General features: G+C 39.9%; 2 protein-coding genes across 2 annotated transcripts; one reads left to right on the top strand and one right to left on the bottom strand.

Annotated features, from left to right (window-relative positions):
* Window positions 1-884: 884 nt before the first annotated feature.
* On the bottom strand, window positions 885-7084 carry traip (TRAF-interacting protein). The gene is made up of 16 exons (XM_083771179.1): window positions 6936-7084; window positions 6658-6771; window positions 6490-6547; window positions 6284-6370; window positions 5724-5763; window positions 5468-5595; window positions 5269-5363; window positions 5017-5130; window positions 4167-4254; window positions 3954-4043; window positions 3496-3584; window positions 3227-3385; window positions 2830-2881; window positions 2650-2742; window positions 2179-2229; window positions 885-1482 (listed from the first exon to the last, which is right to left on the bottom strand). The coding sequence occupies exons 2-16, from the start codon at window positions 6753-6755 to the stop codon at window positions 1375-1377; spliced, it is 1350 nt and encodes a 449-aa protein (XP_083627305.1). The 5' UTR covers window positions 6756-6771; window positions 6936-7084; the 3' UTR covers window positions 885-1374.
* A 1218-nt stretch (window positions 7085-8302) lies between these two features.
* On the top strand, window positions 8303-13255 carry mon1a (MON1 secretory trafficking family member A). The gene is made up of 6 exons (XM_083770765.1): window positions 8303-8404; window positions 8885-9042; window positions 9926-10309; window positions 10840-11605; window positions 12019-12166; window positions 12406-13255. The coding sequence occupies exons 2-6, from the start codon at window positions 8913-8915 to the stop codon at window positions 12544-12546; spliced, it is 1569 nt and encodes a 522-aa protein (XP_083626891.1). The 5' UTR covers window positions 8303-8404; window positions 8885-8912; the 3' UTR covers window positions 12547-13255.
* The last annotated feature ends 2776 nt before the right edge of the window (window positions 13256-16031 follow it).

The following is a 16031-nucleotide window of genomic DNA, read 5'->3' as shown; positions in this document are numbered from 1 at the left end:
AGGATATTTGTGTTCTACATGATTTTTACTTTGCTAGAATGGTATCCTGTTCTACATGATTTGCTAAAATGGTAAAGTACTTTGGAGAACAATGGGTGGCATTTCCCCATATTGTTAGATAGTAATGTCTACCAAGCTGACCTTATTTGTGTGGTAACAAAAGCCAGTGGTGGAACAAAGTATTTACTCAAGTACCGTATTCAAATGTACAATTAGTACATTTTTAGAAACGGTCAAAAATAGTGAAAATTGCCATGCGCTTGTAGATCGGCTATTTTCACTATATTTGAAATAGGGCTTAAGTGGTTCATTCATAATATTTTTGTATGTTTTGGTCCCAAGAGTCCCTTCCTAGAAATGTAGCGTAATCTAAAGTACAATATTTATATTTTAAATGTAGCCTAGTTAAAGTTATCAGCTTGCAAAGAAACAAAATGTACTTTAGAATTTAGATACTGTCCACCACTGACGAAAGCTATCGTAATACTTTGATATTCTTGGAATCATTGTCAGAAAGCTCATCTGTCTGCTCCTCATATTGTGCCATAATAGTAAAGAGGTCTGCCTAAATACTTTATTCCAAGAAAATCATATTTTTTATCCTAGTTTATTTAGCCTGGCCACACATTCTTTTCAAACTGGAAATTAATTATAATTTTACAAACTTGATCACAATGTACAACTCAGGTGTTACAGAAAGTCATGAAAATAAAACATTTTCTCGACAAGTACCAATTCTGTCTTTACAGCCTTTTCAAAGCTAACTGGACCAGGTCTATTCAACTCCTTCAGGTCATCACATGGCCAATACTGCCCTCTTCAGGAGGAGAGGATACTTCACCATGAAAAGCAAAGCATAGAAAAGGAAGAACTGAAGAACACACTTTAGTTTATATCAAACACAAAGATTTATTACAAAAGTTTATTATTTAAGCTTAAAATCTGAAATCATCACAACCATAAGCAGGTGCAAAAATAAAGTAGATCTATGTAGTTATTGTCCAATACTTTGAAAACAAATAACTAAATGAGGCTTTATAAAAAGAAAACACTGAAAAACTGGTGACTACCAGATAGATTTAGGACAAACAGCTGTTGCTAAATGCAAAAATGACTGCTGCTCAATGACATGATGCAGGACACTAATACAATGTGTACACACTGGCATTCCATGCCAACAAAATGTAGCTTTTACCTCAGGATGAAATGGAGCTCTCATGAAGACAAACCAAGTGGTCACACTACCAAATTTAGAAAGGTAAATTACAATATGATTCAAAGTACAGTGCTGTTTGGTAAGACTCCATGTGTCAGGGCAGTACCACACATCACATTACTTTTTGTCACCCCAAGTTCTGCGTAAAAAGCCAATGCTCAGTCAAAGTAATTGTCCAACGTGAAAGTAGAAGACATTTTAGGAGGCGGCCTGGTCACATTTTTCCTTTTAGCCTTCATCAGGGGACGAATCTCTGACAAGGGGGACTGGAGTGGATGGAAGGGTTAAGGAATGACACCACAATTTACACTGGAAATGTTATTATGCCATTAGCCAAGCTTCTGAGAATGATGCCATGCCACCACCTTTTCACAACTATGGATATAGGCATTGTCCACAATAGGCATTTGTCTGCCTCTTTGTTGTTGTTAGCTTTATTTATTTTTTCAAAATAAAGGATGTATGGGTATGGGCGCCTCATTGCCCATACCCTAGGTGGGGTTGGCAAAAGGGCCTTTCTGTGTGGAGTTTGCATGTTCTCCCCGAGTCCCCTAGGGAAGGTAATCGAAAGAAAACATGCAGTAATCATGGTCTCTACTGCCGAAGCGGCCTGTACACTCACGCATTGAAGGAAGAATGAGCTCAGTTCAGGACTCTCTAGAGGTTGGCATGTAGCACCCAGGATTACAGCCTAGGCAATTGGCACTAGGTGAAAAATGGATTACAAAATTGTGGGATAAAAGAAAGAAAGCATGTTAATTGCATACAGTAATTTAATTACAATATTCAAACATTTATGTTTGGTGGCATGGCTCTATGGGATCTCCACGGCCCCAAAATATTTCAAACGAACGAGAACTGAAGCTATACTTGTATGTAATTGAAAGCCTGTATTGATGTGAAATTAAACCATGTCAGATTTCCTATAAACATCTTGTCCAAAGGCAGTGAGTAAAGGATACAGGCTGGAAGAATTTAGTACGTCCTCCTAATCCGTCATAGCCACTTCTCATCTGAAATGACAAAACAAATAGCCAGATTAAAAATGAGACCTTGTTATTGAGAAATGTGTTAAATAACGAGTAAAAGGTAAATATTGTTAGCTGTGCTTGACCAAACTTGGGCCAATAATTAAAAGGTGCTGTAAGCAATACTATTTTGAAGTTAAAGCTCTATATTCTGATCGTAATGTTCGTTGTTCACTATAGTGTTTGTTCTGTTACAAGGATCTCATCGGCTTCCCAGCTCAAAAAAAGAGAAATGCATATACCTCAGGCCAGCAGGAATATATAAATTATATGAATACATAAAGTTGAAACAAGAAAAACAGAACAAGGCTGTATTGCAGTAAGATTTTTCATAACAGTATATTTTTGATCTTTAGTTAAATCATGTGAGATTAAACCATGCTAGATTGGTGATTTAGTACATACAGCTCCTGGTTTGCTGCTCTGAGGATCCAACATGCTGCCGAAAGCCTTCTTCCTAAAAAGGATGGAGTTCGGGAAGGAATCCCCATCTCGGGCCTACGGAAAGGCATACATCATTTTCCAATATGCAAACACACAGCATGAACACCAAACTTCCTCTGGCAATATTAAATATTGCTTAACTACCTTGGAGGTGTTCTTCTCGAAGGTGACCTGTGACCTCTTTGAAGGTGACCTGTAAAATAAACAAGGATTCAGTGTGACATCAAAGCATCCCAAAACAATATTATATTGTCAATGCAAGCCCCTGGACAGCGTTTTGTGCCTGTGGCCCCGGGTATGACTATTCTGATTGCAGACCCTTGAACCAAGTTTGGTGTGGATCGGAGCAACGGTGCGCCTTGCAGGATGTTTTTTCAATCCACCAACCATCTAGGCATTTTAATAGTGTTTTCTACAATGTTGTAGTAGCTCGTTATCTGTCCGAAAGGTTGTGGTGACCCAAGAGTTTTGATATTTCTAAACTCTGAGCTCTAAAAAGTTTGAGAACCACTGCATAAAGAATGATACGTAGACTCACACAGCAGAATCCAGGCGCATTTTCTTGGATGGGACTCGTGACATTTGCTTTTTGTTTAACTCTTCAGGTGTGGAGATGTCGTAGGTAATGTTGAGGTCAATGTCCTCACTATGTGAAGGCTGGTGGAGACGGGGATGCTTTAGCTCCACTGGAGCGGGGCTGAAAGGGAGGTAGAGAAAACCCATCAGTGGATCACACATAGAAACATGGTGTACCTTTATTGAATATCAGTGAAATTAAGGAGAATCTAGTGTGGCAGCTTTGTCAACCTTTCAAAGACTAGGCGACTCAGGGCTTCATTTGTGCGTGTTGGCGTGCTCAATGTCCTCTGAAGAATCTCAACCTTCTTCTTCAGACTCTGTGAAAAGAATTGTTGCACTAATCAAAGTCCTGCATGCAAACATTTAATATGACCCATATTTCATGCATAATCATGAAATCATTATTAATTTATGTTCGGTTGTGTTGCTTGTCGTTTATTGCATCACATGACGAAGCAATTTCCTTACATGCAATACCTTACTTGGCAAAAAAAAATAAAAAAATCTAATTAATGCATCCCAAATTTAGATTGCGATCTTTTAATTGTAATCTCCTTTTATAATCGTGCTGTTTGACAATGAATGGTATTGTTTAAATGTACCTTCTTGTAACAGCAATAATAATAATAATAATAATAATAATACAAAACCTTTTAAAGGGCAAAGTGAGCAAAACAGATTCTTACAGAGATTTCTTTGTCAGCATTGGCCAGGTCCTTCTGTAGAGACCTCATGTCATCCTTGGTCCTATTCATCTCCACTGAGGCTTTCTGTAACTGCAATGACACCAAAACCTTTTTTTTAACTTAATTCAACAGTGCATAAGTTAACATATTCTTCTCCGTATTTAGCACATGTTCTCTGCCAGTTAATAGCATAAAAGCTTCGAAAGTAGTTACCTTGTTGATTGTGGCAAAAACCTCCTTCTTCAACTTTTCACACATTTCATTTGAAGACCTTTCCTTTAATTTCAATTTCTCATATTCCCTATAAAAAGAACCATGGGAAAGTAGGTCAGGCAGTAGTTCATGAGGGAAATGCATTTGTGAACGCAGAGGGTGTAGCACAGTGACTTGATGTGCCTGCCCTGTTGCAATATAAAACGATACAAAATGTTATGAATTATCTTTTAATTTATTAAATAGATAGATATGGGTCATTCCAGATGTCACGCATTCCATAAGGCTTTGCGTGAAATGCCGTCACTGAGGTTGATTGTGGAAGGATTTTGAAGCCTTAAAAGAGATATCACAAGACACATTTCTCCCTTTGGGGATACAAGTGATTTTTCCATTCTCATTAAACAGTGAGTTGTAATGGCATTTCGTAAAATATAAAAAAAGCTAGGGCAAGTTACAAGTGGTTTTCTTAGGCTAAAATAACTGTTAAATAGCTCTATATTCTGTATGTTGGTTCAATAAGGAGTCTCTATGTTTTTTCAGCTCTTTATAAAACAGAAAGGGGTTGTGATACCAATTGTCCAATCAGGATAGAGAACATACGAGTAGACAGTATCAACAATCAACATTCTGTACAAAATAACTAGCCGTCAACAACCAGTAGTGGCAGAGTATAGGACTTGGGCACTACAACAGCTGTGCCTAGGAATTACGACTTGCCTTTTGTTGTTCCTTGAGCACAAGAAGGTTTTAACACCACTGGTCTGAACTCTGGACTGAATGCAATACAAACTAAGAGTTTCTTTCATTTGGGTGAGCAGGCGATGGGAGTGCTTGGGTTGTACCTTACTTTTTGAGGGAGATGCAGTAGATGGAGAGCTGCTCCACAGCAGCCTGGCCGATGCCCATGTCAGTGACCATGGACTCTACCTCAGCCTGCTGGCCCTCTAACAGCACATGAAGACTGGGCCAACAGAGACAACAATGTTAGTGGACTGCAAAGTGTGGCTGGAATTGAGGTAAGGCAGCGAAATCTAGACAAATTAAATACACTGAAATAAAAATGTGGCTTAATATTACAAATACAAATGGTGGAACCTACTTTTCGTAGGTTTTCACTTTGGTCCTGAGTTTCCGAACCTCCTCCTTGTCAATCTCAGCATCATTATTTTTTTTCTCTAGGTAATTCATCTGTTTCTATAAAGACAAAATTATAAAACGCATCAACATACACACAGCATCAACCAAGTGGAGACAATCTTCAACATTTGGATTTAAATTGTGTAGCATATTCATCTTACTCTGAGAGCAGCATTGACCATCTCCTTTTCTGCAGTGTCCTTCAGCAAATTGCCCAGGTCTCTTTTCTGTCTATCCATAGTGTCCTTAAAGGTGTCCATCAACTTCTGTTTGTCCCGCCAATCTCTTTCTGTAAATTCAACACACAAGCTTTTAAATCAAAATCCCCAAATACATTTGTGGTAATCGCTCTCATTTTGAGCGACCTGCCACACACTGGCAGTCGCATTTAATGTCATGTCCTAAAAATACTCTTACCTTTACAACTTAAAGCGGCTTTCATTCGATCAATTTCATTCTGCAAAGAAAAAACAAACAAGAAAAAGAAACCTGAATGACAGCTGGAAAGTACATTTATAATTAATTCAATTAAAACAGCTTACTGTTTAGAGTTCTGAGTTGGTGTTTCTTCTTTGGGACTATAGCTGAAAGGGTAGAGAGGCTGCCAACACCGGCTATGAGTCGAAGTGTACCTGAGCAAGACTCATCCCTCCTTTTGCTCGTACAGTTTCCGTCCCCCCCCCCCCCCCCCCCTAAACTAATGCTTGGAATGGATTCAGAATCATGAAAACCCCCTAGTTTGACATGTCACATGACATTTTGCCTTAACAGGTTTTTGATGGTGGCCATGTGGATTTGGGGCTCTCATGAATTTTTGCTCTCCGCGGTCACGGAACTGGTGTAAACGACCCAACTAAACAGCCTCCCCATGAGGGCTCATCACAATCTGGGCTGCCATCCGCTGGGTGAAGTTGAAACTGAATGTCCCCAGTAGGGTTAACACAGTCAGGTGACGGTCTAGGTCTCCCATTTCTTACCTGCAAACTCTCTGGGTCAACTGCTGACCCTTCCTCTTCTCCACCGATGTCAAAGAAGAGCTTGTTGATAATGTGTCGGGTGCTGACCTATAGACGAGAAAAACATTATTTACATGATCCTTATAAGCTGTAGAGAATGGTTGAATTATAGTGGCCCCGGCTTGCTTAGTGCAGTCACACATACTATGTACTGTACAGTACTGCACCTGTTTTCGACATTGTGGGCAGGTTTTGTTGGGAGCTGTCTGGAACCACTGAAGAAGACTGAAATAAGTGACGAAAACAATACCCATTGAATATATGTGGCTTATAATCAGCAGTGGCATTTTTGATCAACAACATAGTCATATTATAGTCATTCATTTTTCAGTCACCATTCATAGTGGAAGGTATGCCCGCAGTGGATAGCAGCAACATCTCTGGAGTGATCAAAGAAATCCGAGCAAATCGTGCAATACGCTCGAATGGGCATTTTGGAATCTCTCGCTCTGCAAAAAAACACCCAATTGTAAAATGATGAAAGTAAATACATTCGTACAGTCACAGCATTACATCATGAACGTTACGTGGCTCTGGCTAGCGTTAGCAGATTGCTACTGCTTCTTTTGTACTATAATTAATTATACACCATCGAGTAGTACTTAGTACTTACCGAACGTTACTACAATCATGAAAATGATGAAACCCTTGAATGCGTAATACTGTTATGCATCTCTATAGTGCTTCATAATATACTACCCAAATAAAACCAAATGAAAATCGATGACATTCGAATTGTTTTTCTCCAAATACAGCTGTTTGTGATTCTTTCTGTTGCAGGGCTACTGTTTCGTGTTTCCGGGGTTTCCGCGCTGCGCGTGTTCGAAAAATTAATAGACCCGCCCCTTCTTCTCGGTTGGTATCCAGTATTGTTGCATTACTGCCACCTTCTGTTTAGCTCGCCTCTCGGAGGACATCATTACATTTTATGCCAGATGGATGGTTCTCAAGACTCAAACATTTTATTTATGTCAAGTACCCCCACAACTCGTAACACTGAGAGTGTACAAATGGATCCATATGGGTCCATTTGTACAAATAAGACTCTGCCTGGAGCCCTCGGTCATTCAATGCCACTCTTGTACTCTCTACAACATTTAATTGTCAGTGTCACTAAAAACTAAGCTTCAGACGGTAATAATAAACTGATTCGACTACTTCTCTGCCTAAAGCTAAAGCCCATACGCACGCACACCTAATTCCAACACACTAGTCTCAGTAGTCTGGACTCTGGGCTATGCTATGGCTCATTATGAGTCCACTGGACAGTTGTTCTAAAACGTTTAATTTCCATAACTGATCGAGTGTACAAATGTGTACTGATGACTACTGACCTGTATTCATTTAGGGTCACTTATGTGTTTCTCTGCTGCAGGTTAGATGAATGAATGTGAATGTTATGATGAATTCCTGTTCTGTTCTTTAGCTACATAGAAGTGTCTATTTGTATGTCTCTAAATGTTTTGATGAATTGAACAATGTGGACCCTGTTGTAAACAAGTGTAATGCTTAATTGGGTCGTCCACTCACAGTTAACAGTCTTTGTATTGAGTTTGTGCTTAAAATGTACTGTAAATTCTACAAACTGTTAATAAATATTTCAATCAATCAATCAAAGAAGAAGACAGGTTTATACCGTCACCAAAATGTGGAATGCCCTGACACCAGATCCATTAAAAGATCTGGTTTCTTTCCAAACTAGCCTTAAAAACCATCTATCAGACCTTTGGAGACCTTTTGGCCTTAATTGGCTTGAATCAGAAATGTACATGTAAAATTGTTTTAGGAATTAAAGGCTGATCTTTTTCTCTTTCCAGTTTGTGTGGACTGTGGATCCACTGATCCATCTGTGTATATCGGGAATGAGATATTCAACAAGCAACATAATTCATAAGCAAATTCATTCCCCAACAACCGTTCACTAAAAGAAAACTTCATTTCCCACAATTCATTTCCAACTTGTGGCAGGCCAAGGGTGACGTCTGACAAGACAAAACTATTCCTCTTTTTACTGTTAGCGAGCTAGCCGAAAAAAGTCATTTGCGGACCACGAATGCTGAATACCTGTTGCGGAAATGAAAGGTATGTCTTTGGAGGAGAAATGCAACCGAAATCGGATCGTTTTTTAGCAGGGCGAAGTTTAATAAATAAACAAATAGCTATAAGTAAATCAGATAAAGTTAGCAAGCCATATTTCTGCTGCTGCAGCTGCATGCATACTGTGCATAGCACTTGATTGACGCTGACGGGGCACCGAGATGAGATAGAAACAAAGTTATTGTACATTTCTATGCCTAAAAGAAACTCATCTGGCTTTCGCTGAGAGAACTGTCATTATGTTTTACATACAAATGATTATGTGCAGCCTGTGCAGGACCCCTTGCACTCACTGAGTGATTGTGTCAGTTGTATACAGTTCGAATTAAAAGCTACATTTGACGTTAAAAACAGTCATGCTGCAACGTTTAGAGCTGGGCAGGCAATGCCATATAATAAAGCTGTTCACTTCAACAAATTACCTTTAGAAACAGCTGACCTTTGGATCCCAATGTTTACTTTCAGGTGCTGTCCCCTGTCTTGAGTAGCAGTGATGGCAAGAGTATCATGGGAGGTCCAGAATGGTACCCTGGCCTCAATGGAGCACCTTCGCATAGACAGGTCTGACAGTCCCACAAGGGCTGACAGTCCCACACCAGGCCTGGTGGAAGGGACCGAGCCAGGTGAGAGAGACTGATGTAGCCGTTGATGACAAAATATGCCTTTGGCAGGACCTGGGCTCACACAGTCACACTCTGACCTAGTAGTTACAATTCAAACTCTGAAATAGTTTATCTAATCTTCCAGGAAATACCAGTCAGAGTATTGTGGATCGTAACATTATTAAATAACACATGTTTTCAATATATTTAAAATAAATGCAGATGGATTTGTTGATGTTTGTTTGATATAATTTTTTAAAGTTTAGAATTTCCTAAACTCCATGGCTTGCAGTCTCAGTCTGTAAAACGGATGCATTGTTTGTTGTACTAGAAGTGCCTTTCACAATGAAAGTGGAAGTTGAAAGTGCTTCCAGTAAGCTATTTTTGTAATATATACTAGGCGTATAATTTGTCAAGCTATTTCAACTAACTTTGAAAGCCTTACTCTGGACATAAAATATAAGCTTGGATCTACAGATATTGGACAACAATAACTAGAGCTCCCTGTCATGGTAAAGCCACCTTAAGTGTTTGGTATGTAACACATAAAAGAGGAACAAAATGCCTTGTCATGTGCCATTTGATTAGTTCCCCATTCCATGTAGACTAACCAGTTTGATATGGCTTCTTTTACCATGCAACCTTTATGAATAGAACTCTTGGTAAAGTAACATTTAAGGTCCTTAAATGCATTTGATGCATTTGTTTTTTCCTGAAAAGTCTCAGTCTGCAAGGACCTTTACTCCGATAAATCTGCCATTTTGCAGAATGGACATTGTTGGTAATGTGACATCATTATGGCCAGTACACAGAGCAGTACACATCATCATGTTTGTGACATGAAGATAAAATAAGAACAAAACAGAGAATGACTTTATAAGAATTTGACGTGTTGTTTCTGCAGGTGCTGGCCAGAAGAGTGCCATGTTTGTCCATACCCAGTCCTTTGAGGACCTCACTGCCGACGCTGAAGAGCAGGCCAAGGTAGACCCTGAGCTGGGGATCTCTGGAGAGTCTGCAGAGGAGCTCTGTGTGGTGATCGGGGAGAACCCTGCAGTGAAGGAACAGCAAGGAGCGTCTTGGACAGAAAGCAAGTCCAAAGATGAGGATATCTCCAGTGAGGCATGGCGTAGCCACCGGAAACACGTGTTTGTACTTAGCGAGGCGGGTAAGCCCATTTATTCCCGCTATGGTACAGAAGAGGCCCTGTCCAGCACCATGGGGGTGATGATGGCCCTCGTCTCAGTTCTTGAGGCTGACAAAAACATCATCCGCTCCATTCACGCAGGTCAGAAAATATTTTTGGGGCGATGTTGTGCATCAAACAGTTTGAAGTGTGACTGCGCATGTGTTGACTTATTACTTGAGACTGTTTACTGATGTAAAAGAATAGTGAACAGTGGTCAGTACTAGTAAATAGGATGAAAAACTGACCAATAGTACAGAATGGGCTGGAAAAGTGATCAGCAATAGAGAATAATTATGTAACTTTGTACAAGATTTAGGTTAGTTGGCTGGTCAGTCAGTTTGTTTGTTGGAATGAGCGGTTAACTTTGAACGATTTGGCTTGCAATCCCTGTGGTTTCTCTGCAAATCTAGACAGAACCCCCACAAGCCATATGAGTAATCTAAAGAGAGAGAAATCAAGAGAAGCGTGGAAGAGGAAGCAGAAGATGTAAAACTGTTGGTGTGGTTCTTTGCCCTAAACTGCAGTGATTTTCCATAAGTCCATATGTGACAATCACATTATGTTAATATTTACTACATCATACCATGGCTAATGTTTTGAATTGTTGCCTTTCCACGATACTGTCTCAGATGGATACAAGGTGGTGTTCCTCAGCAAAAGTCCCCTGGTCTTGGTGGGTGCCTCTCGTACCTGTCAGTCAGAAAAGGAGCTGTTGCGTGAACTGCATTACATCTACTACCAGATCGTCAGCCTGTTCACCCTCACCCAGCTCATCCACCTCTTCCAGCACAAGCAGAACTATGACCTTCGACGCCTGCTGGCCGGCTCTGAGCACCTCACTGATAACCTGCTGCGTCGCCTGGACCGCGACCCAGGCCTGCTCCTCAGTGCTGTCACCTGCCTCCCTCTGAATAGCTCTGCCAGGGATGTGGTGTCTTCTAGCCTACAAGCTGCTAAAGCCAAGAGCCTGGTCTTCTCCATCCTGCTGGCAGGTGACCGCTTGGTAACCCTGGTAAGGAAAAAGGACCAATACCTGCATCACATGGACCTGCACCTGGTCGTCAACCTTGTGGGCTCCTCTTCGTCGTTTCGAGAGGGTGAGGGCTGGACGCCCATCTGCCTGCCAAAGTTCAATACCGCAGGCTTCTTCCACGCTCACATCTCTTACCTTGAACCTGGATCGGACCTCTGTCTCATCCTGGTCTCCACTGACCGCGAGGACTTTTTTAACTTGTCTGACTGCAAGCGTCGCTTCCTGGAGAGACTGAGCAAGCGCAGTGCCTACCAGACCCTGAAGGAGGCGCTTAAATGTCCAAGCTATTCGGTGGACCAGGTTGGCATCCCAGAGCTCAGGCACTTTCTTTATAAATCCAAAAGCTCTGGATTGTACACCAGGTGAGTAGGATATAAAACAAAAATGTGCTTATTCTTCATTTCATATAAAGCTAAAATCTAGGATGAATTGTAATGGATAAAACATTATTTTAACCAATCTGTATGGTAGAGTATACAATGTAACTAGCACATCTGCAGGGCTAGTTACTGTAGGACTCTATACTCCGTTAAGACATTTAGATCCTGGTGTTTGGTTTACAAGTAACCTTGCCTGAACAGTTGCAAATGCAATTACCTTTATTACATGTTAATAGGATTTTCAACACCAGGAATTTGGTACTTGCTTCTTTGATATTACTTTACAATTATTAGTTTTCGCATAGGCTGCAAATTCTGGACTAGTGTCTTGTTGATTTTGGGGCACAGTGAACGGGAATGATCATATTTCTCTTTGTCCGTTTCTTCCATGGAAGCCCTGAATTGCCCATTGTCTACCAGTCTGAAGAAGAGCATGAAAGGCTGATGGAGTTGTACCAGGAGCTTCATGGCCGGCTACACCACACAACTAGGCCGCTCCGTAATTACTATCGCTGTGGGGAGACTGAAAACCTAATGACATGGGTAAATTTGCTGCTCTGTACCGTGTGTGGGATGGGATGCTGCATTAATCTACCAAAATGTATGCAGCATCCTTCTCAGCACTGCTCATTTTGTCTGACATCGGATTTTATACTCGCTACTAAAATGTATTTGTATTTAATTAGTTCTGTCTGTGAGTATTCTTATTTCCCCTCCAAAATGCTTGTTTTAGCCCATGTATCATCCCTCATCATGTCCTTGTGCACCGCTTCTTTCCGCAGGTGACAAGTGGCTTTGAGCTTTACCTTTGCTTCAGTCCCCTGGGGACCAAAGCCATGGCTGTATCTGCTGTTAACAAACTGCTGAAGTGGATCAGGAAGGAAGAGGACCGCCTCTTCATCCTTAGTCCCTTCACATACTGAGCCCTCTACACAGCTCACTGCTTATACTGAGCCCTCTACACAGCTCACCGCTGAGATACCGATGGAATTGCATGCTCAACCCATTAATTAGGACTCATGAGTAGGGATGCAAAAGTTAATCAAACTAATTGATTATACAAATAATTGATTAAATACTTTATTGGTAGAGTACAGTCAAACACACGTCCAAAAGGATATCACCGAATATATATTTTTTCTTGTAGATTCATTGATACAAATTAATAATACAAATAAAATATAAAAATAATACACTTCTCTGTGATTAGATTAGATTACATTTGAACACAATATAACTTAAATCCAGGATATCGTCTCTTCCGGGTGGAAACCTCATATGTCCAAAACTGTAACTTTTCAGGATTCAAATAAACAAATAGCAGATCTATAGGCTCTAAACGCAGCGCGGACCTTTGATACTATTGTATGCCGCTGTAATATGATCAAGTAGAACGTTGATGTATGAAAAAACACAAGTTCTACCTAACAGCAATGTTATACGGTACATAACTTAAACCCAGGATAGAACCGCTCGGAAAGAGAATAATGGATAGTTACAGCCCTACTCATGAGAATACCAAAGAATACGGAATTTTTTTCGAAAAAATACCAGATTGCACTATTGTTTGTTGTGCCATTTTGCCACTTTACTCTTTATTTGTCACTTGAAGGCTGGATTGTCAAATTATTAGGACTAATCCTTACCCGTTGTGAGATATTTGCCCCCTGGTACTGCACCCTGGTCGTATTTTTAATTCACTAATAAATTCATTATTAATCATTAATGTGTCAAATCGAAAAAAGGGCTCCGTTACGCCCTCCATATTCATATGGTCAATGCCTGTGTAAAAAGGAGCGATTGGTGCAGGCAATGAGGAGATAATGCGGTGTCTCTGACACACACACACACACACACACACAGACATAGAGTTATAGTATGATAGTGTACACCCCCTGTCTAACCTGCTGATGTTCCTGTGGCCTGGCCTTACCTCTAGTGCCAATGTTAGACCAAAATGTTCACTCAGACACTAGAGCCTTAATTTATCGAACTTGCGTAGACCGAACATTTAGCGTACACTCATCTCAATGGTATACTATAAATCTGTCGTCAGTATGATGTGATTGTAGCACTCAAATCTCATGTCAGGTCTCAGCTTGTATGGTATACTTGGTACACGTATAGTGTAGCAGAGTCTGAAAATCTGACAAGTGTCACTCACATATGCAGCAGCCGCTATTAACTTAAATTAATGTAACCTGGCATCTAATATCCTTTTTTTTTCTTTTAAGATATTTCTTTTGCGGCTTACGCCTTTTATTGGTTTTTGAAGGGACAGACAGTAGGCTGACAGGAAACGGGAGAGAGATGGGGGGGATGACATGCAGTAAAGGCTGTGTCGGGCTCGGGAGTCGAACCCGCGGCACACTGCGACTGGATTACCAGTCGGGTGCCCAGACCGTTACGCCACCGCCTGGGCTGACATCTAATATCTAACATAACCCCAACATGAAAAGGTAATTGGAATTACAGGGCTTACATATTGATCATTGACCATTCTTACGTTGTTATTGGCAGTATGTGTCAATTTGACCGTTTAATAAATCACGTGAGCCCCGTCATGAGTTGATTCCTGCACTCGGATCTAGATGTCTGAAATTGCAATTGCAATGATATTTGCTGAGCAGCACATTCATGTTCCCTGGGCAATGAACCCTACTGATTTTAGGTGACCTCACCCACACTGTTCGTCTTAATGTACTCCCAGTCCCAGATACAATTTCCACATCAAGGCATACATGTGGCAAAACTATTTTGAATCTTGGGTTGTTCAATGTGACATGGTCAAGGATAGCTGGCTATGAGGCTATCGTAGGGTTCAGCAGCTATTTACGTACTGTACTGAAATGACTTCTTTGGCAATGTACTGTGAGTCGTAGTTAATGAGCTAACATAAAATACCAACTGTTATGGCCTTTTTTTAGTTTTTTAAAGCTCCTTTCAGCTAACACCGTCTGGATGTGTGGTATGCGAGGCAAAATATTGTATGGTACCCAATCGGGCATCTTTATATGCACTGATGCACGGCACGCTGCTTTAGATGAAAGCACAATGACCATAACGCTGTTTAAATTGCATCAAAACATTCTTAATGTAGTTTTTCCATCTTGTTTCTGGAAATCAAAAATGCTGTCTTTCACATTTTATTAATGCCATCATTCTAGTTATTTAGAATACGGCAAGATATTTTGAAAACAAAATGACTGGAATTCTCTAAAGATCCTGTATTTACTTTATTTTTTAAATGTCATCTTTATGCGTTGATCACATTCCATCTTTTCGATATGAGTTAAAATATTGTGTTTTAAGTTAACGCCATAATTTCTTGCCTCAGTTTGTTGCACTCTTGGGGAGAATGTATGAATTCCACAAAAACATAATCACCTGTTGCTATGTCTTGTCCAAGTCTGGTTATGCAAGGTTATGTCTCGTCACAGCACTTTTCAATTAATGGTTATGCGCCATATATCTTAATTGCTATGCAAAAGTACTAACCTCTTTGATGGTGGTTTACTGGTGGTAATGACATTCCTAGCCTTATTTCCTTGCACATTAATGATGATTGGAACATTTTGACATTCTATTTTTCAGTGTTTGTATTTATAGTTATAATGTCGAAATACACAAGTTACTAATTATAGAAGTTTGTTGTCGTTTGCTAAGATAAATTAACATTCGCATACTGTATTTGGCTGCAATGACCATGTCGTGACTTGTTCTAGGTATGTAACAGCCTGAAATTGTTGCTGTGCTGGTCTTTGATGCTTTCAATAAATGTATAGAACTTTACTATGTTCACTTCCTTAGACTGGTTGACTTGTCGATTTTTGGATATTTTTAAAGATTTAACTTTTTGGACACCCCAGAACTCATCTCCTTCCGACTCATGTTGGTAGCCTTGGTTGTCTGTGTGAAACAGACTAACAGAGTGTCGTTCATGAAAATGTGTATGGTTCACAGGATTGTTAAAAATAAGGCACTCAAGTATTCAAATACTTTGTATTTTATTTTTTGCTGCTGATCTTTTTGACAAAAATGTTCATCTTTGTTTTTGTAGCTTACTGTCTGTACACATGCTTGTCAATAAATCAATCAAAACATGTTCTAGGCCCTAATTACATTTCAGTTAACCCCTGACAAGCTTTGTGACAGGAACCTGATTTGAGGTTGATGTACCAAAAAATAGTTATTGATTTATTCTTAAGCTTTATATGTTTTTGATTGATTGAAATATTTATTAACAGTTTGTAGAATTTACAGTACATTTTAAGCACAAACTCAATACAAAGACTGTCAAGTGATCTATACAACCTCATTGTTTCTATAGTAGTAGTGTAATTATTAATATTATGACAATTATTATATGTTATTCATATTATTTATATCTGTAGCAATAGGAACTTGA

This window comes from Protomyctophum parallelum (assembly GCF_964188405.1).
Source record: "Protomyctophum parallelum genome assembly, chromosome: 8".
Taxonomy (NCBI): domain Eukaryota; kingdom Metazoa; phylum Chordata; class Actinopteri; order Myctophiformes; family Myctophidae; genus Protomyctophum; species Protomyctophum parallelum.
Note: the sequence above shows the minus strand (reverse complement) of the source record. Positions and strands in the feature narration are given on the sequence as shown.